Below are 25,539 nucleotides of genomic sequence, written 5' to 3'. Positions count from 1 at the left end.
TCACCCCAATCCCACTGCCACCCTCTGTTACCCTCCCTTCCTTTGAGGTGCACTCTGTGCGCATCTACTCCCCCTCCAACCTCCAACTGGCTGTCATCTACCGCCCCCCAGGGCCAGCCACCACCTTCTTTGACCACTTCACCACCTGGTTACTTCATTTCCTTTCCGCGGACATCCCTACTATCATCATGGGCGACTTCAACATCCCCATTGACACTTCCCTCTCAGCTGCCACTAAACTTCTATCTCTCACTTCCTCCTTCGGCCTCACTCAATGGTCTTCTACAGCCACCCACAAAGATGGCCACACACTGGACCTCATCTTCACCCGCCTCTGCTCCCTATCTAACCTCTCTAACTCACCTCTTCCTCTTTCTGACCACAACCTGCTCACATTCTCTTCCCTCTTCACTCCATGTCTACAATCCCCACCCCACAAACTTTCACACCCTCGCAGGAATCTTAAACACCTTGACCTACACTCATTCTCCGAATCCCTCCTCCCTCTTACAGATATAAGTTCCTTACACAATGCGGATGACGCTGCCGCTCTATATAACACCACAATAGCTGTAGCTTTGGAATCCGCTGCCCCACTTACACATACCAAAACTCGCAAAATCAACAGACAGCCCTGGCACACCAGCCTGACCAAAGAGCTGAGGCGAGCTTCCAGGGCTGCTGAGCGCAGATGGAAAAGATCCCACTCCAACGAGCATTTCATCGCATTCAAACAGTCCCTCACTACTTTCAAGACCACACTCGCCACAGCTAAACAAACCTACTTCTCATCTCTCATATCCTCCCTGTCTCACAACCCTAAACAGTTATTCAACACCTTCAATTCTCTCCTCCGCCCCCCAGCACCTCCTCCCTCCCCACTCATCTCAGCTGAAGACTTTGCCTCATTTTTCAAGCAGAAAATTGATAACATCAGGGACAGTTTTGGTCAACAACCCCCAGAGCCCTTCCTCCCGACTTCCCAGCCCTCCACCTTCAAAACCAACTTCTCCACCATTACAGAAGATCGACTCTCCACTCTACTCTCAAGATCACATCTCACCACCTGTGCACTCGACCCGATCCCATCCCACTTCATCCCAAACCTCACCACAGTCTTCATCCCAACCCTAACCCATCTCTTCAACCTATCACTAACAACTGGTGTTTTCCCCTCAAGCTTTAAACATGCCTCCATCACACCTATCCTCAAAAAGCCCTCTCTTGACCCATCCTCTGTATCTAGCTATCGCCCTATATCACTTCTCCCATACGCCTCCAAGCTACTGGAACAACACGTCTACCTTGAACTGTCCTCCCATCTCTCTTCTTGCTCCCTCTTCGACCGCTTACAATCTGGCTTCCGGTCACACCACTCCACTGAAACTGCCCTTACTAAGGTCACCAATGACCTCTTAACTGCCAAGAGCAAGCGACACTACTCTGTCCTCCTCCTCCTGGACCTGTCGGCTGCCTTTGACACAGTGGACCATTCCCTATTATTACAGACCCTCTCATCCCTCGGCATCACAGACTTGGCCCTCTCCTGGATCTCATCATACCTAACAGACCGGACATTCAGCGTCTCCCACTCACACACCACCTCCTCACCTCGCCCCCTATCTGTCGGAGTCCCACAAGGTTCAGTCCTAGGGCCCCTGCTGTTCTCTATTTACACCTTTGGCCTGGGACAGCTCATAGAATCTCATGGCTTTCAGTATCATCTTTATGCTGATGACACACAGATCTACATCTCTGGACCAGATATCACCCCCCTACTAACCAGAATCCCTCAATGTCTGTCCACTATTTCATCCTTCTTCTCCACTAGATATCTGAAACTCAACATGGACAAAACAGAATTCATCATCTTTCCCCCATCTCACGTGACCCCCCCTACGAACCTATCAATTACAGTAAATGACTGCCCACTCTCCCCAGTCCCACAAGCTCGCTGCCTCGGAGTAATCCTTGATGCTGATCTCTCCTTCAAACCACATATCCAAACCCTTTCCACTTCCTGCCGACTTCAACTCAAAAATATTTCACGCATCCGTTCATTCCTCACCCAAGAATCTGCAAAAACCCTAGTCCATGCCCTCATCATCTCTCGCCTTGACTACTGCAACCTCATGCTCTGCGGCCTCCCCTCAAACACTCTCGCACCCCTCCAATCTATTCTAAACTCTGCTGCCCGACTAATCCACCTGTCCCCCCGCTATTCCCCAGCTTCTCCCCTCTGTCAATCCCTTCACTGGCTCCCAATTGCCCAGAGACTCCATTACAAAACCCTAACCATGACATACAAAGCCATCCACAACTTGTCTCCTCCATACATCTGTGACCTCGTCTCCCGGTACTTTCCTGCACGCAACCTCCGATCCTCACAAGATCTCCTTCTCTACTCCCCTCTTATCTCCTCTTCCCACAATCGCATACAAGATTTCTCTCGCGCATCTCCCCTACTCTGGAACTCTCTACCACAACATATCAGACTCTCACCTACCATCGAAACCTTCAAAAAGAGCCTGAAGACCCACCTCTTCCGACAAGCCTATAACCTGCAGTAACCACCGATCGACCAAACCGCTGCACGACCAGCTCTACCCTCGCCTACTGTATTATCACCCATCCCTTGAAGATTGTGAGCCCTCACGGGCAGGGTCCTCTCTCCTCCTGTACCAGTTATGACTTGTATTGTTTAAGACTATTGTACTTGTTTTTATGTATACCCCCCTCACATGTAAAGCGCCATGGAATAAATGGCGCTATAACAATAAATAATAATAATAATAATAATAATAACCTGTGCACATACCTTTAAGGTTATGTACACACTAAGTATGTGCAACAGAGAAATCATTAAAAACTCTCTCGTCTACCACTTTCTGAAGTAAAAAGTCTCTTGCAGGAAAAATGCTGCGCAAAATACGTACAACTTTGATGCATTTTCTTTGCATTTTTCTCTCCATTCAATTGAATGGGTGAAAAATGCTGCAAAAAGTTGAAACATGGATTTTTGTGATAAACTCACCGTAAAATCCTTTTCCCCGAGAAGCTCATTGGGGACACAGGACTGTGGGTGTATGCTACTGCCGCCTGGAGGCTGACACTAAGTGAAAAAAAAAAAAAAAAAAAAAAGAGGTTAGCTCCTCCGCCGTATACACCCTCGCCCCGATTGCGGGCGGAAACCAGTTTGGTGCAAAAGCAGTAGGAGATCAAACAAAAATCTGACAATATCAACCTTAATGCAGGTAACAACTTGTCTAGAAAAGACACCACCCTAATAATCAAAAAGGTGTATTAAACAAAACAGAAGCCAACTTGGCTAACAGGGTGGGTGCTGTGTCTCCCAATGAGCGTCTCGGAGAAATGGATTTTACGGTGAGTTTATCACAAAAATCCATGTTTCTCCTTCGCCTCATTGGGGGGATACAGGTACAGTGGGACGTCCTAAAGCAGTCCCTGGGTGGGAAGTTGACTCTCCGATCCAAGCTACATGCACCTCCGGTCTAAAGGTGCGCCACCGCTGCTTGGAGAATCCTTCTACCCAGGTTCGTATCCGCCGAAGCCTGAGTATGGATATTGTAGTGTTTAGTAAACGTGTGCAGGCTGAACCAGGTTGCTGCCTTGCAAACCTGTTCCGCCGAAGCCTGGTGCCGAAGCGCCCAAGAGGCGCCCACTGCCCGAGTAGAGTGTGCTCTGATTCCAGCTGGAACTGGTGCACCTCTGATGCGCTAGGACTCCTGAATAACCAAACAAATCCATCTGGCTATGGTCGATTTTGAGGCAGCGAGTCCCTTCCTGCGACCTTCATGGAGCACGAACAGCGCGTCTGACTGACGAAAGGGTGCCGTCCGTGACACAGACCTGGTGAGAGCACTCAGGAGGTACAACGTTTGCAGGGCCTTTTCCACACGGTGTACCGGTGCTGGACAAAAAGAGGGCAAGACAAGATCCTCATTAATATGAAACGAGGAAATTACTTTTGGCAAAAAAGGAGGAGCTGGTCTAAGAACCACCTTGTCTTTGTAAAAGGTCAGAAACGGGGCTCGGCAAGATAATGCTGCCAGCTCCAAGATCCGCCTGATTGATGTTATAGCTACCAGAAACACCACCTTCCAGGAAAGGTATGACAAAGATATCCTGTAGCGGTTCCTGCAGAACACTTAGGACCAGGTTAAGGTCTCAGGCGTCCATAGGTGCCTTATAGGGAGGTACAAAGTGGGAGACCCCCTGGATGAAAGTCTTTACCTGCAAGTTGGTAGCAATCTTGCGCTGAAAAAGGAAGGATAAAGCCGATATCTGTCTCCTGAGAGAACTGGGGGCCAAGCCTGAATCTAGGCCAGACGGGAGAAAAGCCAAGATATTAGGGATGGAGAATCTCAGTGGCGAACAACCATTGCCCCGACACCATGCAATGAACACCTTCCAGGTGTGGTGGTAATTTCGTGCTGAGGCAGGATTCCGGGTGCTAACCATCGTAGCAACCACTTTGCGCCCAAACCCTGCCTGCGTCAGAATCCAAGCCGTCAAACACAGGGCCCCCGATTTCGGGTGGCAGATCGGCCCTTGAGAAAGTAGATCTGGGCACTCTGGCAGTCGCCATGGCACGTTGACGAGCAGCTGCACTAGATCTGCGTAACACGACCGACAAAGCCAGTCTGGGGCCAGCAGAATCACTGGCACCCCTTCTGCCTTGATCTTCTTGATGACCCTTGGACGTAGTGGCAGCGGGGGAGGGGAATAGGTATGGAAGGTGAAACTGATTCCATGGCAGAACCAGCGCATCCCACGGTGATTACCTGCAGGTCCCGGGACCGAACGACAAATACGGACACCTTGGCGTTTACCCTGGAGGCCATCAGATCCACATCCGGTGTTCCCCCACCGTTGGCAAATCTTCTGAAAGACCTCTGGGTGTAGTGACCATTCCCCGGACGCAAGCTCCTGCTGGCTGAGGAAGTCTGCCGCCCAGTTCTCTACCCCCAGGATGTGGACCGCCGATATCAGCGAGCAGTTCCTCTCGGCCCAGCGAAGCGCGTGCCCTACCTCGCGCATGGTTGCCCTGCTTCGGGTGCCCCCTTGGTTATTTATGTAAGCCAACACCACGGCGTTGTCCGACTGAACCCGGACGGGGCGGCATGCTAGAAGGTGATGAAACCGTTGCAGAGTCAGCCGGATCGCCCGTATCTCCAACAAGTTGATCGGGAGGCATGCCTCCTGCGGCGACCACCGTCCCTGGGTCGTGTGGTGGCGAAAAACCACTCCCCAGCTGAGAAGGCTGGCGTCGGTTGTGACCACCAGCCACTGCTCCGGGGGAAAGGGTTTCCCCTGAAGGGAGGAACTGATTGTCCACCACTCTAGTGACTGTCTGACCTGAGAGGACAACCGGCACCGATGATCGAGCGTGAATGGATTCTTGTCCCAGGCTGACAAAGGGCGTGCTGCAGGGGGCTAAGATGGAACTGGGCGAATGGGATCGCTTCCATCGCTGCCACCATTTTCCCTAGGATCCTCATGCAGAAACGGATGATGTGAGGGACTGGTTGGCGCAGTACCCGCGCTTCCCTGCTGGAGGGCTAGGGCCTTGTCTCTAGGGAGAATTACCAACCCTCGGCAAGTGTCGAAGGTCATCCCTAAAAAGGAAATTCTCTGAGCTGGCACAAGGGATGACTTCTTTACATTGACCAACCACCCTAAGCGGGCAAGAGTATCTAGCATAATGCTGACACTTTCTTCACATGCCTGCCTTGAAGGGCCCTTGACCAAGAGGTCGTCTAAGTAGGGGAATACGACTATGCCCCGGGAGTGCAGGATGGCCATGGGGACTGCCATGACCTTTGTGAACACTCTAGGGGCAGTGACTAGCCCGAAGGGCAGCGCTGCAAACTGAAAATGTAGACCGTTGACGACGAAGCGTAGAAACCTTTGATGCGGAGGGAAAATGGGGATATGTAGATAGGCGTCCTGGATATCGATAGAGGCCAAGTACTCTCCCTACCCCATTACCGATATGACTGAACGGAGAGACTATCCGGAAATGTCTGATCCTGATAAATTTTGTTCAGGAGCTTTTGATCCAAAACAGGCCTGACAGTCCCGTCCTTTTGGGGACTGCAAACAGATTGGAATAGAAACCCTGCGTCTTCTCGTTTTCAGGTACCGGAATGATAACTCCGTTGTGGCTGAGCAAATCGATGGCTCCTAGAAGAGCCTTTGCCCGGGTATCCACTTTGGGAAGACGGGAAAGAAAAAAAAAAAATAGTCTATCTTGTACCCTGTGGACACCAGCTCTCTCACCCATGTGTCGTGTGCGACATTGAGTCAGGCGTGGTGAAACTGGAGTAGGCGGCCGCCTACCTTGCCGGTATCACCTGACAAATGCCCCGAGTCATTTGGCTGATATCTTTGGGACCTGGATACCCTCGACCTGGACTGGTTAGCACGCATCCTCCCCAATGGGTTGGTTCTATATGGGACCTGTCGGTCCCTATTCTGGTTGGAGCGCCCTGATGCGGCGGAATTAGCTGCTGTCGTCCACCCGAGGTTGCGAAAGGCCCAAACACGCGCCTGAAAGTGGTGACGAAACTGCGGTTTGACCTTTTGTTAAGGAAGAAAATAGCTCTTGCCTCCTGTAGAGTCAGAGAGGAGCTGATCTAACTTCTCTCCGAACAGGCGGCCACACTGGTATGGTAGCGCTGTCAAGGACTTTGAGGCTGAATCGGCCCGCCATGTCCTTAACCATAGCGCTCTCCTAATGTAGATTGCATTTGCGGACGCAAGTGCCACGCAGTTGGCCGCATCTAAAGATGCATTAATCAAGTAGTCCCCCGCCATGGCTATCTGATTTGTGATTCCTGATACTTCCACTGGTAGGTCTATGTGCTGCAAGGCTCTCTTCAAAGTTTCTGATCAAGAAATCATGGCCTTGGCTACCCACGTTGCTGCGAACGAGGGAGAGAGTGCTGATCCTGATGCCTCAAACACTGAGCGAGCAAAGTTCTCTATGAGACGATCAGTGGGATCCTTAACCCCTTCATGACCCAGCCTATTTTGACCTTAATGACCTGGCCATTTTTTGCAATTCTGACCAGTGTCCCTTTATGAGGTAATAACTCTGGAACGCTTCAATGCATCCCAGCGATTCTGAGATTGTTTTTTCGTGACATATTTGGCTTCATGTTAGTGGTAAATTTAGGTTGATAATTTTTGTGTTTATTTGTGAAAAAATCAGAAATTTGGCGAAAATTTCGCAATTTTCAAATTTTGAATTGTTATTCTGTTAAACCAGAGAGTTATGTGACACAAAATAGTTACTAAATAACATTTCCCACATGTCTACTTTACATCAGCACAATTTTGGAAACAAATTTTTTTTTTTGTTAGGAAGTTATAAGGGTTAAAAGTTGACCAGCGATTTCTCATTTTTACAACAAAATTTACAAAACCAATTTTTTTTTGGGACCACCTCACATTTGAAGTCACTTTGAGGGGTCTATATGGCAGAAAATACCCAAAAGTGACACCATTCTAAAAACTGCACCCCTCAAGATACTCAAAACTACATTCTAGAAGATTATTAACCCTTCAGGTGCTTCACAGAAACTAAAGCAATGTGGAAGGAAAAAATGGACATTTTAATTTTTCCAACACAAATTTTCTTTTAGCATCATTTTTTTCATTTTTACATGGTCAACAGGATAAAATGGATCCTAAAATTTGTTGGGCAAATTTCTCCTGAGTACACCGATACCTCATATGTGGTCATAAACCACTGTTTGGGCGCACGGCAGGGCTCAGAAGGGAAGGAGCACATTTGACTTTTTGAATGGAAAATATGCTGAAATATTTAGCGCTTGCCATGTCGCGTTTGGAGAGTCCCTGTGTGCCTAAACACTGGAACTTCCCCACAAGTGACCCCATTTTGGAAACTTGACCCCCCCCCCCCAAGGAACTTATCTAGATGCATAGTGATCACTTTGAACCCCCAGGTGCTTCACAAATTGATCCGTAAAAAAAAAAAAAAAAAAAGTACTTTTTTTTTTTTCACAAAAAATTATCTTTTAGCCTCAGTTTTTTCATTTTCACATGGGCAGCAGGATAAAATGGATCCTAAAATTTGTTGGGCAATTTCTCCTGAGCACACCAATACCTCATATGTGGTCATAAACCACTGTTTGGGTGCACGGCAGGGCCCGGAAGGGAAGGAGCACCATTTGACTTTTTGAATGGAAAATTAGCTCCAATCGTTATCGGACACCATGTCGCGTTTGGAGAGCCCCTGTGTGCCTAAACATTGGAGCTCCCCCACAAGTGACCCCATTTTGGAAACTAGACCCCTTAAGGAACTTATCTAGATGTGTAGTGAGCACTTTGAACCCTCAAGTGCTTCACAGAAGTTTATAACGCAGAGCCGTGAAAATAAAAAATATTTTTTTTTCCTAAAAAAATATTTTTTAGTCCGCAATTTTTTTTCACAAGGATTACAGGAGAAATTGGACCCCAAAAGTTGTTGTCCAGTTTGTCCTGAGTACGCTGATACCCCATATGTGGGGGATGACCACTGTATGGGCACACGTCAGGGCTCGGAAGGGAAGTAGTGACATTTTGAAATGCTCACTTTGATGGAATGGTCTGCGGGCATCATGTTACATTTGCAGAGCCCTTGATGTACCTAAACTGTGGAAACCCCCCACAAGTGACCCCATTTTGGAAACTAGACCCCATAAGGAACTTGCCTAGATGTGTGGTGAGCACCTTGAACCCCCAAGTGTTTCACAGAAGATTATAACGCAGAGCCATGAAAATAAAAAATCATTTTTTTTTCCCTCAAAAAATCATTTTTTAGCTCGCAATTTTTTTAATTTCACAAGGGTAACAGAAGAAATTGGACCCCAAAAGTTGTTGTCCAGTTTATCCTGAGTACGCTGGTACCCCATATGTGGGGAGGAACCATTGTGTGACCACTGTATGGGCTCACGTCAGGGCTCGGAATGGAAGTAGTGACGTTTTGAAATGCAGACTTTGATGGAATAGTCTGCGGTCGTCATTACGTTTGCAGAGCCCCTGATGTGCCTAAACAGTGGAAACTCCCCCACAAGTGACCCCATTTTGGAAACTAGACCTTCCAAGGAACTTATGTAGATGTGTTGTGAGCACTTTCAACCCCCAAGTGCTTCACAGAAGTTTATAATGCAGAGACGTGAAAATGAAAAAATCTTTTTTTCCACAAAAATAATTTTTTAGCCCCCAATTTTTTATTTTCCCAAGGGTAACAGGAGAAATTAGTCCCCAAGAGTTGTTGTGCAATTTTTCGTGAGTACGCCGATACCCCATATGTTGGGATAAACCACTGTATGGGCACACGTTGGGGCTTGGAAGGGAGGGGGCACCGTTTGACTATTTGAACGCAAAATTGGCTGGAATCAATGGTTGCACCATGTCGCGTTTGGAGACCCCCTGATGTGCCTAAACAGTGGAAACCCATCAATTCTAACTTCAACACTAACCCTAATCCCAACCCTAACCCCAACACATCCCTAACCCTAATCCCAACCCTAACCCCAACAAACGCCTAACCCTAATCCCAAACCTAACCATAACCCTAACCACAAGCCTAACCCTAATTCCAACCCTAACCCTAGTTCTAATCCTAACCCTAATTCCAACCCTAACCCTAGTTCTAATCCTAACCCTAATTCCAACCCTAACCCTAGTTCCAACCCTAACCCTATTTCCAACCCTATCCCTAATGGAAAAATAAAAATATTTTCTTTTTTATTAGTTGTGCCTACCTATGGGGGTGATAATCGGGGGGTTTATTTACTTTTTATTTCATTTTGATCACTGTGAGAGTGATCAAAATGAAAGAATGGAATCTGCAGCCGGCATATTCGGGCGGGCGCACTGCGCATGCGCCCGCCATTTTCCAAGATGGCAGCGCCCATGATCCAGACCCGCGGGACACCGGGAGCGACAGGGGGACTCAGGAGGTACCAGGGGGGATCGGAAGCTGGCGGGGAGCGGAGGGAATGGGAGGGGGGGGCGGATGATGACAGCGGCGGCAGATCGCCGCTGTCATTCAGTGGCGGGGGGGGGGGGGGGGGGGCGATCGCCGGGGGGGGGAGGGGGGGTCGGATCGGTGTCTCCAGCCATGTCCGATGCTACGGCAGCATCGACCATGGCTGGATTGTAATGTTTCATCAATTTTCATTGATGAAATATTACTATCGCCCTGATTGGCTGTTAAAAGTGAAACAGCCAATCAGAGCGATCGTAGCCACGTGGGGGCGAAGCCACGTCCCCTGTGGTGAATTACAAAGCCCCCTGTATCTGCGGGTCAGGTGACCTTTCATTGACCCCGGTCACCCGACCCGCAGGTGGGCTTTGAAGTCTTGACACAGGGTATGCGTCATGGGTCGGATTTGCACCGACTTTCATGACGCATACGCTGTGTCACAGGTCGGGAAGGGGTTAATAGAAGAACCACTAGGCACGCATAGTAGGGTTTTTGTAGCCAAGCGCGACACAGGTGGATCCACCGTTGGGGATTTTGTCCACTTTTTAAGGAGATCCGGGGCAAAAGGATACTTTGCCTCGGGTGCCTTATGGCCTGAGAACCGCTTGTCCGGCAGTTCTCTGTGTCTTTGCACTATGTCCTCAAATTCAGGGTGAGTGCAAAATAATCTATGGGGACGCTTGACCTGCTTAAATGACACCTTATGGCCCGCAGCCAGAGTGGAATCATCCTCAATCCCCAGAGTCTGGTTGACGGCTTCTATGAGACTGTCAACTGTTTCCTGACCACCTGGCGTATCTAGGTCAAGGGGTTCGTACGAGTCGTAGTCCGAGCCTTGCTCGCTATCGATTGCTGGTGACGGGGAGCGAGAAGCAGAGCTCACGGATGCAAAGGCACCGGGAGACGCTGTGTGGGTTCGTTTCCCTCGCATCTGCCTGGAGTGAGAGCGGCCCCTGCAGGCCGGAGGCTCCTGTGAGGTAGAGGACCCCTCTAAGACAGGGGCAGGGGCTCACCTATCTGGGGCCCGAAGGGACTCGATTGCTCTCATAAGTGACGCCATAGATTGCGAGTGATAGCGCCCATTCCGGGGGAGTTGGTACACTGGGCTCGGTCGCAGGGGAGGGCTCCTGATTGCGTTCAGACTCGCAGGCTTCACATACTCGCTTGGTCTGCGCCCGCGAAAAAGCAGACTGACAGGAGATGCATGCAGCGTATAAGAACGAATGTGCCTTAGCTTTTCCTGACATGCTGTACCTGTCAGGGCTCCGTGCTGAAAAAAAAACGCCGGGGAGGGCGCTCTTTATTCCAGTTAGCGTGGCCTCTCCGTTGGGCTGGGGGGCAGCACTTACCTTAGTCCTGTGTCCTCAGCGTGCAAGGCGTCGCTTCAATCTGCGCGCCCACTACAGCAGGCCGGCCCCCGAAAGCCCAAAAAAAAAAAAAAAGATCCTGGGGCCGCGGCCTCGATTTTTTTTCCCCATCCGCCTGGAATCATGGCCAGGACCGGATCCGCCGCTGCCGGACGCTGCAGGAGCCCTCCCTGGCCATCCACTCCGTTCAGCTCAGGTAGAGGGGAGGGGGGGGGCCATGTGAAGTAAAGACAGTGCAGTCACCCTAGCTCCATCTAACCCCTTCAAGGGGTGAGGAGAGGGACCGTCCGCCACCTTGCCCCACCGCAGTCTTCAGCATTGGTGGGGCAGTGGGGACCGCACAGACTACGCTTGTGCCTCTGTGCAGCCTAAGGTTTCAATACCCTAGGGTGGACAGGGCTAAGTCGGCATCATGTCCCACGGTGCGAGAGAGGATACCTGGAGGGACACTCGCACATTGTTGGTTTGGGGAGATCGGACCCCTTCCATAGGGTCCGTCGCCCGTATGTCACCTCCGTGGTCTGACAATATCCCACGTCGCGGGAGAGGATACGTGGAGGGACACTCGCACGTGCTCGCCCGTTGTTGGTTTGGGGAGATCGGACCCTTTCAATAGGGTCCGTCGCCCCTGTCTGATCTTCATGGGGAAAATAGACAGACACTAAGCAAAAACTGGTTTCCGCCCGCAATCGGGGCGAGGGTGTATACGGCGGAGGCGCTAACCTCTTTTTTTCCACTTAGTGTCAGCCTCCAGGCAGCAGTAGCATACACCCACAGTACCTGTGTCCACAATGAGGCGAAGGAGAAATAGTTGACCAGCTGCAGAATTCAATCTGCAAGTAAAAATTAAGTAGGGTGTGCATGAGACTTCAGAAATTTCATTCACTTTGCTGGGCGGTAAGACTTTTTGCCGCAAAAACAAGGCCAAAATGCAATGTGTGAACATGCCTTACCAAAAAAAAAAAACAGAAAAAAAAAAACACAACCTATGTAAGCAACATCGCTCCCCCCCATTATATCTTTGAGATAATTCCCTTCAGATGGCGGCTGTGCTCAGATGATCCTCTCCTATATAGCGGTATTGGTTCATGGTTTCACGCAGTCTTCTGTCCATCAGACTTCATGGCGTAAAAACTTATCTTCTAATTTTGGTAACGACTTCTTCTCTACACCCAGTGTACAGGTCATAATAGGGTAAAAGTGTGATGTCTGGACGCTTTCATGGAACAGTTTTCTCTTTACCGGTTCTTTTTATTTTTTTATGCATCAACATTTTCTGTATCTTTGATTGTAAATGATGATATGTTATATGTATATAGGAATTTGTAAGGTCCAGAGGTGGAGTAGTGGAGAGGGGACAGGGGGAGGGTGTTGTTTGTGATTTTTTTTTTTTTAAATTATAACAAACACATTGGATTAACAAAAAAAGTAATGTCTCAAATCTAGCGTATTATATATTTGTGTATAAGTCGACCCGAGTATAAGCCAAGGCACCGAATTTTGCCACGAAAAACTGGGAAAACTTATTGACTTAAGTATAAGTCGGGTATGCATTGTCTCCCTCATTCCCATCCTAGTCTCCAAGGTTCCTTATTCCCCATTCTGGTCTGCATGGCTCATTTCCATCCTAGTCTGCATGGTTCCTCATCCCTATCCTGGTATGCAAGCCCCTATGAAAAAAGCATATAAAAAAAAAAACAAAAAAAAAAAACGTCCTACTTACCTTCCTTGCATGCCCTCACAGCATCTTGTTCAGGTGTCAGCAGCTCCTGCTGCCGGCCGATCACGTGTCCCCACTCATTAAGGGAATGAATATTCACTCCATGCCTATGGGAGTGGAGAGAGGTGAATATTCATTACCTTAATGAGCACAGGCACCCGTGATACCCCAGCAGCTGCTGAAAGCTGGCAGCTGTGGCTGACACTGTGCGTGCTATAAGAGAAATGAATATTCATTGCCAGTGCAGTGAATATTCATTTCTCTTTAGCAGCACAGGTACAGCCGTAGCCACCAGCCGCTGCCTCCTGTGACCCGCGGCTCCGCTGTCCCAATGACTTGTGTATAAGCCAAGCAAGGTGTTTTCAGTACTAAAAAATGTGCTGAAAAACTCAACTTATACAAGAGTATATACTGTACATATTTTAAATCATAATTTAAAAAATAACAAAAGTGCATACTGGTGCTGCCGCCGGAGCATCTCATTTGCTGAGGACCCGCCGTGTTGGAATGTCCGAGCCTTCTCCACTTCTCTTTGCAGCTCTTCCTTGTGAGCAGCCCGTATGGCTTCAATCACTGTGGAAAAGCAAAGAAATTACTATAAATCTACACATATTACCTGCAGAATTAGCAATGCACGACAGCCATCAGTCTGGAGATCTGGGTCCAGCTGCTGGGTCTACTATGCCCGGACATAAGCCAGTGTGTGATGGAGACACTCAATAAGAAGAATACAAACAATTGCACCATTTATCTGTACAAATGTTGCCAAAATTTTACACTAGGAGTCTGTAAACATGCAGCCGCAATCTGATTCTTTGGATGCTTGCAGACACTATGTGTAGCAGGTGGGTACATGTGTCGATTTTACAATAGCTGCTATCAATTCCATATTGATTGGAGTTTGACAACAGAAGGACTATCATTACTTTGCAGATATCCTCTGACAACTCAAATAGACTAGTGTTAGCACAATGGGGCGAAGAAATATCCTCTGCACCAACATCCATTACTGTACTATAAGACAGCTCATGGCTCCCTCGCCATACCAGATGCCGTGGCTGCGGTTTCCTCTGCTAACAGCTGATCCTTCTCCTGCTGCAGTCTCTGGATCTCCCATTCATGGTGTCTCTGGAGTTCGGATAAAAGCTGCTTGTGCGAGTTCTCCATCTGAGAGAGGCTGTGCTCACAGGCCTCCTGCAATAGAGAGTAAAGGGGAATGCGTGCTTACTACATTATTACTGTTAGACGTGATGCACATGTATCACAAAGTCCTAAAATCAAGCAAATATTGGATATATGGATGCAAATTGCCAGAATTAAAAGAGCCTGTTACGAGACTCATGCTGCCCACATCTCGAGCAGCATGACTCAGAGCCGGACTGCACGATAGCAGCCAGGTTCTACTTATGTCCAGAGAGTTTGGTATCTCTTAAGTTTGTCACATTCATTCACACTTTAGGAGAAACCTGTGCAGAAGTGTGAACTTTTACTGCTTTACACAGTTATATTTCTGCCATTAGGTGGCGCCATTACCTACAAGAAGAGTTGAAGGGCATTTCTGTGCAGCGAGGATAATGGGAGACATAATCAGGGTATGACCATCACACAGTGACAAGGCACAGGACACGGTCTATCCTTTCTGGTAACTAAATTCTTCTACTAGGACTAGATTCTACTTGGCAGATTTCATTTCTTTGAATATTCATACAAAAAGTTATCTAATAGTTTCTCATTAGCCACTGAGCAAATGAATCTTATTAGAAAGTGAACAAGCGCCAAATCATGAACTATTAGTATGTTATAATTGCTGTGACAACTTCCCATGGATATACACAAAATAACAAGAATATTATAAAATAAAAAAAAATATTTGCATGCATGTACCAGATTTGATACATCATGTTCAGCCTCTTAAATTTGATACAATACGGATAATTTCTGCAAATCAAGCATAGAGTGACACTGCTGAAACATTTACTATTGGGACAGGGAAGGGCTGTCCTGCTAAATACATGAGCAGGGTAAGTCATTAAAGGGAATCCATCAGCAGGGTTTTGCTATGTAATCCAAGAGCAGCACAAAGTATGTAGGGTATGAGACCCTGATTCTAGTGATGTGGCACTTCCTGGGCTGCTTGCTACCCTTCTGATACAATCACTGTTTTCTCTGCTGTACAGCTGAGTATAACCACGCCCACTCCACTGATTAGCAGCTTTCTATCAATATAGGAAGCGGCCAATCAGTGGAGGGGGCGGGGTTACACAGAGCAGAATGACTAGGAGGCACGAGACGCTTAGTCCTGTACTGATAATCTCCTGCTGATAAAACACTCATTTTATTTAAACAGCAACACAGCCTAGTAATATATCACTGGAATCAGGGTCTCGATCCCTACATCATGTTGTTCTCAGATTACATAGCAGAAACCTGTAGACAAATTCCCTTTAATGCATGACTCTTGGAGGGTTCGTATAGTGTGACCCCACTGTGGCAATGTCCGCCTGTTTGACCACTACTCTATTCACTTCTATGGGACTTGTTAACAGACATTTTCCACCAGCCCCACAGAAAAGAATGGAGTGGCGGTCACACATGAGAAACATTGTTTTAACCACAGAGGAAGATTTGTAGGGTCCCAGAGATCAGACCTCCAACGATCACACAGTAGCTCTATCTATCCCTTCAATAGGTGATAAAAGTATTTAGTGGGAAAAACCTTTTAATAGTAATCAAAGAGGCATAATATCCATATACCAGGAGCAAATGTAAGAGAAATAATATTCCTATGGCACACCATGTTAGGCATGCCATCTATGGGTAACTTACCTGAGATATGTAAGCCTGGGGTAAAGCCCCCTCGCCCGCTCCCCTCTGAGTCTCCGTCTCCTTCTTCGCCTTCTCCAGCTGCATCTTTAAACTCTGGACCTAAATATGAGCAACGCATAGTAATTCATCACCATAAAGCCCCTCAACTACTGGTAAAGAAAGTATTAAGTATAGCTCCATCCACACTGGTGTCAGATCGGTTCTGTGAAGCCCCCATTATCCTCAGTGGGAAAAATAGCAAAGAGGGCGGAACTAAAAAAATAACTGACCCTCCATAAGCTAATGCAGAAGAAGGAGAGATTCTCCAGCAATGGTAGGTGCGATTGTAGATAAAATCTCTCACTTATTAGTACATTTAAAAGCAGCAAATGTCACCGGCACACCACCGGGTACCCACAGAAAAAACAATCAGCATGTCGCTCTCTGGTTTGGCCGAAGGCAGGAAGCTTTCTTGGCCGGGTGTCTTTGGACCTCAGCGGATTCTCCTTCATGATCTTGTGCTCCAACATGACACATTCACACCTTCATATCAACGGTCAGTATATTCCTTACCAGAAGAGGCAAATTTCCATCACAGGAGAGCAATCCCAGCTTCTGTCCCTAAATTTCTCATGTCCCCATGTGTCGCCTGAAGCCGCGCTACTGCATCGCACAACACAAGCTTCAAAACACGACGAAATGCATTAAAGTAGAAATAAAATAGCACCGTACGTACCTGTTTCTCAAGTGCCGCTGTGCTTTCTCCACCAGTCCTGTTTCTGCTCCCACCTAGTAGACACGTAAGGGACGTCTGCTTGGTGTCTCGCAATGGTAGTCTCTCCAGTTCCCTCCATTTAGCCTCGATATCGTCACTGAGTCGTCGTTTCTGCTCCTCTGTGAGTGGTGTCTGTGCGATACGACGGGTAGAAGAGGAGTCTCCTCCAGGGGGAGCTTCAAACCAGCGTCTGCGCTCCTCCGATCTCTGATCCCGCTCCTCTCCGGGGGACAGCGGGGACAACTCCACATAATCAAAGGAACCTTGGCGAGATCCTACCAGCTCCACTTTCCTGGCTCTGACTTCAGAGCCAAGCCGGAGCTCATCTGGTCTCTGACTCTGCCGCGTGGGAACAAATGTATTCTCCTTATTACTCTCCGACAGCCTGAAAAAGAGAAATGTGCAGAAATGTCAGGTATAATGTACAACAGTGCCACCATCTGCAGCAGCACTCCTTAATGCATCTGGAGGCAGTAATGACAGTGAGAGTGGGCACAGGGTTCATGTGACATACACTCACTTCCCACTCCGGTGCCGTGAGGTTAGGTGCTTTTACTTTAACGGGGCCAAACATGGGAAATGAGAAGGGGGTTATCCTAGTAGAGGACAACCCCATTAAATTAGTGATGTGTTAAAGTAAACAAAGCCTAACCAAGTCAATGCACTGCCAATGTCTTCGGTAAACTATGCCCGACCAATTCAACACCCCTCCCCCCCACTGTTTTCACATCTGCAATTGTGTATTTTTTCATGAACTCATAACAGTTCACGGCCGCGCTTCCTACATGAATCCAGCTGTTTTGTTCAGAATAGTCACTTTTTTCATATGTAAAAAAAACAAAAAAAAAACAACTTTTTTTCACTAAATAATTGAATCAAATTGCCTTTCCCCCCCCAAAACATTTTATTGTGTCACATATGTATTACATTGGTGGCCTAACACCTTGCATTGTTCATTTATGCATGGTGGAAGTAAAGCTGAACTTTAAAATCCTGAAAAATGCAGTAAAAACGCAGAAAAACCTGCTTTTGTCTGCAGCCTTTTTACTGCCCAGAGATCAGGTTTTGGCTGCAGAAAAAAGCAACGTGTGAGCATAGCCAAAAGGCTCAAAACGCGTAATAACTCTCTTGTCTTATAGACCTTTTGCCTAATCCATTTATGGAATATACACTAATGAGGATGTTTTTAACCATTTTGGAATAAACATTGATATTATCCTTTAATTTATCACATCTGCTGTAAAACCTAAGAAAAACAAAACAAGCCAATGGTCATCAAAATGTTATTTTGGCATCTCACTTGGCTAACTGACTTAATGGGACTATGCCGCCATATATTTGCAATCATCATGTCATTTTCCGGTTTGATCAGGTATCGGGCATATGACCTATTAAATAGGAAACAAGATCGATAATAACTGGATTTTGGATTTTTGCCGTGACAAGCAGGACACAAAAAATTCAGATGGTACAGCCATTAGAGAATTGTTTGCCATGGTCGGAGCACCTTGCAGGTCACAATGTGCCTACAATCACCTGCATTATGCAGAAGTGGCATACAGTGACCTTTTGATGCGAAATCTGTGCTGCGACCAGAGTGAATGTGTATCCCCAACGTAAGAGACCATTGTGATGAATATTCGGGATATAGTTTCATGTCAATCATTTGTATCCTATTTGGCATGGGATTATAAAACCTCCTTCCCTGTGTGCAGCTGTAACAGGACACCTGGCTCAGCAGGGGCAGCCAGCATTCTCAGGTTCAGAGACAAAATCCACACCCTCACCAGCAAGCTAGCATCAAGCTCCTACAGGAAGACCCCCCTGTAAATGCTTTGATTTCATAAGGAGAATATACTTATCGCACGTCCTGATAACACACCAGTCACATTTTCAAAATCTCTAGAACGGACCGAATGCCTTCCAGGGTCTCGATCCGTTCTAGCACCACAGGATGGGGAGTAACGTAGAATGGCTAGTAGGAGCCAGGTAGCAAAGCTGTGTTTTGTCTCACCACGTAGCAGGGGACCGGACGGAATCGATGGCGCCACTTTGAATAACATGCTGTGAAGGAACTAGGAACCAGCTAGCAGCCCATGTCCCCTGCGGCCCAGGGTCTAACATCAAACTGGTAATTGACATCATCCATCTGCTTATATCTTTTGTACTTGCATATCTGACCACTGTATATGTATAACCATTGTGTATATAGTTTATGGTCTAGTAAACTTGGGCTGCTCTTTTATCGTGATCTACACGTCCGTATTCTTGGTTTAACTTTCCATGCTACCGGGGCTGGTTTCTGGCCCAATATAATCCCATTAACGAACTGGACTTATATCCAGCGAGGAACCGGTGGCAGTCCTACCGGGCTGGCAGTGCTCTGTTTCACTGGGGCTAGTGAAAGGGGCCTATTGGTCAGGGTTGTGAGAGAGTGTGGTGCCACGTCAGCAACTGGGTGAGGACAGGGGTTGACTGTGTAAAACTGTACCAAAGCTGACCTTACATATCCCCAGGGGGTGTGGAATGTCACGTTGGAACAAGTGGGGAGACCGCACTAGGTGATCCTTCTGACGTAATAGTGACGTCAGGCGGGGTGGCGAGGTGCTGGTTCATCACAGCCATCCATAATAAGTAAAAAAGTCACATGACAACTTGGACCCAGTATAGATTTTGCCATAGATCTAAATGGTTTTAAGTATCTTCCAATGTTCTTTTTCACTATCAGAAGTGTAACAGCAACTTACTTGGTCACATCAGGGATGGAAACTGGGTGGACATTTTTTCTCAGTGCTTCGATCCAGTTTCTTCGTATACCAGATGTCATGGCGGAAAGTGTGAATACACCTTCATTTGTCTAGAAGAATAAGAGGATTACAAAAAATGGCTTGTCCAGATAAATAATAATAGTGCACTATCCTTACAATATGTCATTGATATCAGATCACTAAGGAGCTGACACCTGGCACCCTACCGGTCAGCTGCTCTTAGAGCGCTGGCCTATGTAATAGAAGAGGAGCTGATCTGCAGTACTCAGCAGCGGCCACTACACACAACAGAATGTAGCAGTTCAACTTCATTCAATGTTTACATCCCTTATATACAAGATCAAAAAAAAAAAAAAGTTAGGAAGGGTTGCTAATGCCTGCAGTGTCGGGACACAGATGACCTGAAACATCGTCTTACTGCAGGCAGCAGAGGAATGTAGCAAAAACAGAGTTCACATCAGTTTTTCTTCTAGATAAAATATCACTAACATAAAATACTACAACACACAGACATATGAACATGTAATTTCTGCAAATCATTTCACGTTCAGCTCACATGAATCTGGAAGCCATAATTCCTCTGTACAGCAAACTCCGGCACGTCAGTACAAGTTCGCAGATCAATCTCCCCATCTAATTCATCTGCCTGAGGAGTGGAGGAAAATATGTTAAGACTTGCACCATTGCTCCCGACTCGCATTCACTTATTCATTTCTTATAAAGCTGCTATCTGTGCGCTGATCTACACACAAAGCCCTGCACAAAATGGTGAGCGATAACGCAGGCTTAGGAGGAGTCATTGTAATATAGGACAGCAAACTTACACCTATGTAGTGTTATAAGAGACGCTAAATGTGATAGAAACACCATGTAACCGACTCCTACCCTAAACAGTCACCATAAAAGCAGATCCTTTAATATACACATCACATAGACCCAATAAACCTGAAATCCTGGGCACGGCCTCCTCCACATTTAATGGTGGTGCTGCTGTACACAGTGTTTTGTATGAACACTAGTGATGAGTGAGTATACTCGTTGCTCCGGTTTTCCCGAGCATGCGCGGGTGTCCTCCGAGTATTTTGGCACGCTTGGAGATTTAGTTTTCATCTTTTCAGCTGCATGATTTGCGGCTGCTAGACAGCCTGAATACATGTGTGGAATGTCTGTGTGTTAGGGAATTCCCACATGTGTTCAGCCTGTCTACAAGTGGCAAATCATGCAGCTGAGGCGACGAAAACAATCTCCGAGCACGCCAAAACACTCGGAGGACACCCGAGCTAACGAGTATACTCGCTCATCACTGGAGAACACCTGGCTATTATAAATGTATTTTTACCAAAATTCCTCCCTCTTTAAGTGGGAAAAAAAAAAACATCTGAAAGATCTGATTATAAAGAGTATAATCTAGTTACATCCAACGCTAAAAATTCTGCATTTTCAAATACAAAGTAAGTAAATGTAATATCGGATTTTTTTTTCTAGTTCAGGGAGCAAAAATCTGTGTGTGATGGCTAGTGATGAGGGAACGTGCTGTTATCTGAGCATGCCCGGATGTTATCCGAGTAGCTAAAGGGCCCGTTACACTAAGTGATATCGCTAGCAATATCGCTATAACGTCACTAGCTTAGTGACGCTGCAGCGATATTGCTAGCGATATCGCTATGTGTGATACTTACCTCCGACCGGCTCCCCCGCTGGTTATCGCTGATCGCGTGAGAACGTCCTGGGCCGTTTCTCGTAGGCCACTTCCTGCTGGGCTTCCTGCTGTGGCGACGAGCGGGCGCGAGGACGTCAGGATCGCCTCGTCTGACAGGTAATTAGCGACCGCCGCTATGTCACTGGTGAGATCTGCCTGTGTGGCAGCTCACTAGCGACCACTTAGCAATGCACCAGCGATCCTGACCGGGTCATATTGTGGTCGGGATCGCTGGTGCATCGCTAAGTGTAATGGTACCCTAAGGCTGGTTTCACACTAGCGTTTTTTAGCGCATCGCGTGCGTCCATGCGCATGCATTCTGCGCCCCCATCTTTAACTTGGGGGCGCATGGTCTAGCATATGCACGCGTTCGTATGAGTTTTCGTGCGCATGCGTTTTCGTAGTGCGCGCCTAGGCGCGCCGGACGCAACCCGTTGCACTTTTGGTCCGTCCTGTCTCAAAAAATGCATGCGCACGGAATTCGCAAAAAAACAATCACATTACAGTCTATGGGAACACAGGCGTGCGCGCCTGCGTTTAAAATCGCATGCGTTTTAAGCGTTAACATGACTAGAAACTGGTTAAAACTCATGCGCCTAAAAAAAGCAAACGCATACAAAACGCATGATGCGTTTTTTGCATGCGATTCTATTGTGCACGAAGCACAGCGTTAAAAAACGCTAGTGTGAAACTAGCCTTAGGCTATGGGCACACGTAGCGTTTTAAAACGCTCACTAAAAACCGGACTCCTTCCCAGAAATCGCGCGTTTTTTTCCACGCGATTTCACAGCGATTTTACCGCGATTATGATCGCGATTTTGCCGCGATTTTCGCGTGCGTTATTCAAGCACTTTCCAAGCGATTTGAAGCATCGCTTGGAAAGTGATTGACAGGTTGGTCACACTCGTCAAACATAGTGTTTGACAAGTGTGAGCAGGTTTTTACTATTGAGGCCGCCTATGCAGCATCAATAGTAAAAGATAGGATGTTAAAATGCTAAAAAAAAAATAAAAAAAATCAGGGTATATTTACCTTCCGGCGTCCCGCACTGCATTCCCGGGCCTCAGCATTCCCAGCGATGCCTTGCGAGACCTGTGATGACGTAGTCTCGCGTTGCTATAGCGATCTCGCGAGACCGCTAGAGTCACGCGAGACTACGTCATTACAGGGCCTTGCCGCAAGGCATTACTGGGAACACTTAGGCCGGGAATGCAGCGCGGGACACCGGAAGGTAAATATACCCCGATTTTTTATTTTTTATTCTTTTACAGGTGTATGGTACCCAGGGCCTGGAGGACAGTCTCCTCTCCTCCACACCGTGGGTACCAACCGCACATGAGACGCTTAACTTGCCACATGCGGGAAGTAAGCGATTCTCATGCATTCCTATGGGTGCGGAACCGCGGCAATTCTTTGCGATTCCGCACAAAAGAATGAGCATGCTGCGATTTTTTCCGCAATGCGATTCCGCCGCGGAAAAAAGCGCAGCATTAGCACAGCATGTGCGGAATGCCATAGGAATGCATGGGGGGCGTTCTGTACACGATTTTTAAACGTTTTCGCGCCGAAAATCGCGGCAAAAACGCTTAAAAATCGCTACGTGTGCACACAGCCTAAGGCGTGCTAGAATACTATATGCAGGTCTCTCAGGTGTACAACAGCCGCAAGACACGCAGGGATCGCCCAACAGCCGCAAGACACGCAGGGATCGCCCAACAGCCGCAAGACACGCGGGGATCGCCCAACAGCCGCAAGACACGCGGGGATCGCCCAACAGCCGCAAGACACGCGGGGATCGCCCAACAGCCGCAAGACATGAAGCGGCAAGGACCCGAACATAGTATTCAAGCACGCCAAAGACACTCGGATAACACGTTCGTTCATCACTAATGATGACCTCTGGCCACATGTTACAAAAAATCCCAGTAGTTTCCTACTTCTTTCTGCTCCTCTTTGGAGAGAATGTGGAGGAGTCTCCCACGTACAGTAACACCACAGTAATGCATCAAACCTTCACATAACCCTTCATTTCTACGTTTCTTACAGCACAACTTGGCCGACGTCCATAATGACTGTTTATGTGTTACTCCTTTTTCATCTCTGATTGATGAATTCTTCAAAACTTGCAAAAATGCTTCCCAGAAGTGATCCGGACACAAACCAACAGTTATTGTACAGCAGAGGACCCACATTTTGGTTTCCTACAATTATACAAAGCAGCTTCCAGACATACTTGCTTAGGTGTCAGATGCATATAGATGGGACGGTTAGTGGCAGCTGCGTGCTGCCAACAATCCATGACAGGGGATGAGGGACAGTACTTCACGCTAAGGCCGGATGTACACATTGCAGACTTTCAACAAGGAAGAAACGCAGAGCAAGGGTATGTTCACACTCATACATTACAAAAAAGTTACATTTTACAGTATCAGCAAAAAGAATAAGATTTCTGAAATGCACACGATGCCTTCCCCCATGTATACTTTAAGCATCAATGCATTTTTCAAATCTGCATTGTGTCCATTCTTTTATCGTTCTTACAGCGTTTAACCGTAAAAATTAACGTAATAAATACTCAAGTAAAAACGCATAAAAAATGTGCGCATCGTACGCTGCATTTTCCTGCCAGGAAATGTGCTTTTAGAAGCGTTTTTTTTCTGCAATAAACATGTGCACATACAGTTCTAGTAAAGTCGATGATGAGATTTTTAAAATCTCATCTCCATGCTGCAGAAGTTTTCCACACGTACATTGATCTGCTGTGCAGATTTTAAAATCCCTACTATGTCAATTCTTTGTGCAGACTTTATTGCAGTCTAAACTCGTGCATTGCATAGGGTGAAATTCACAAGAAAATCTGCATGTAACATAAGGTGATTTTGATGCAGAACCAAAGAGGAAATGCTGTGAATACACAACAGAAAATCAGTGCAGCGGGGTTAAAAAAAAACCAAACATTTGAGGGTTGGAGAAAATTGCTGCATTGGACCAAGTATCATATTCCTGGAGCTGCATCCCTACCTGTCACAGATGAGGAATTGCTAGTCATTGGGGCCAACTTACAAGGCGTAATAATATTCTGCAAAATACCCCACACACGCTTACAAAAGGCTTACAATATGCCACATCATCCCCAGGAGAAAATAAATCAGTGTGCTGGCTAATTACTGAAGATTTCTAATTAATCCTGTGGTTTTATGAAAGCTACACTGCGCAGCCCAGTAAGTGATACATTGCTGAAATCAGGGTCCTTGCCTATACATCATGCTGCCATCAGATAAAAGAAATCCCTCACTGGGGATTTTCACATTAAGTTGTTCATTGTATGTTTCATGGATCATTACCGTAGAAGGGTAAGGGACGTCACTTGCTTCCTGTGTTAAAGGGATTGTCCAGCCTTAAGAGTGACTGCAGACTCGTAGCCTATGGGACTGCGGACTTGTGAACCTCACATCGCATGTACGGCGCACTGTGAAGCGGGCAGTCATGTGACAGCAAGTGTGTGATTTTCTTACTACCGGACACATTCCGACTAGACGTGTCCAGCCTCAATCAATGCCTTGAATTGAGCAAGGCCACACGTTTAGTCGGCACGTAACTGCATGAATGCAAATTACATACTTGCAGTCGCACGCCTGATACCGATGTCGAGACAGCAGAGTCCTCACATCTTGTGCCATGTGAGGATTCACAAGTCTGCAGCACCAAACTGACTGCAAACTTGTACCATAAGGAAGGACCACCCCCTTCAAACCACCCCCTTCAACGCGCTCATCGTCCTGGGGTCTTTTGGAGCTTGCCTTACTGACAATAAGTACAAGTAACAAGCAAATATAAATCTACTAGAGTTTTATCAGCAGGAGAATATCACTAGAGGACTAGTAAACCCACTGCCATGTAGTCCTCCATATTCATGAGCTCTGTGTAACCCCACAACTGATTGACAGTTTTTTGCCTATGCACACATCAGCCTGCATAGCCTAAACATGCTACCATGGCCTGCAGAGTCTCCCATGAAACACATTTGGGATGTCATTGGCTATCAATTGCAAAGAGAGCTGAAAGCAGAGGATCTAGATGATTTGCCCAAGTGCGATTAGCGTGGCAAGATATTCCCGAGACATACAGTATGTGTACATGTGCATGCAATGTCGTGTCAGTTAGTTAATATACTCACCTACCGCCGTCTTCTCCAGCATCTAGCACACTTCAGCTCCTCTGAGTGACGTCACCGCTCTTCAGACTCTCCGGTTCACTTTATGTGAGGGTCAGAAGTCTCTATCACAATGCAAGTCTATGGGGCCCCGTTCTGACACTCCATAGACTTACATTGTAAAAGCTGCTTCCGGGTCATGCAGGGCACAGTGTGACCCGGAGAGTTTAC

General features: G+C 47.1%; 1 protein-coding gene across 2 annotated transcripts in view; it reads right to left on the bottom strand.

Moving 5' to 3' along the window:
• Positions 1-25,539, bottom strand: part of TRIOBP (TRIO and F-actin binding protein) — an 83,616-nt gene that overhangs the window by 46,140 nt on the left and 11,937 nt on the right. For both annotated transcript variants that reach the window (XM_073549494.1, XM_073549495.1), the window contains exons 4-9: positions 20,013-20,102; positions 19,436-19,545; positions 16,650-17,073; positions 15,935-16,033; positions 14,155-14,302; positions 13,567-13,681 (exon numbers count right to left, since the gene is read on the bottom strand). In XM_073549494.1, the coding sequence (XP_073405595.1) occupies positions 13,567-13,681; positions 14,155-14,302; positions 15,935-16,033; positions 16,650-17,073; positions 19,436-19,545; positions 20,013-20,102 (986 nt within the window). The remainder of the gene's footprint in view (positions 1-13,566; positions 13,682-14,154; positions 14,303-15,934; positions 16,034-16,649; positions 17,074-19,435; positions 19,546-20,012; positions 20,103-25,539) is intronic.

The sequence above is a fragment of the Dendrobates tinctorius genome, unplaced genomic scaffold, assembly GCF_039654945.1.
Source record: "Dendrobates tinctorius isolate UK_male_01 unplaced genomic scaffold, ASM3965494v1 ptg000159l, whole genome shotgun sequence".
In the NCBI taxonomy this organism is placed as follows: Eukaryota; Metazoa; Chordata; class Amphibia; order Anura; family Dendrobatidae; genus Dendrobates; species Dendrobates tinctorius.
This window is presented reverse-complemented; position numbering and strand designations above follow the sequence as displayed.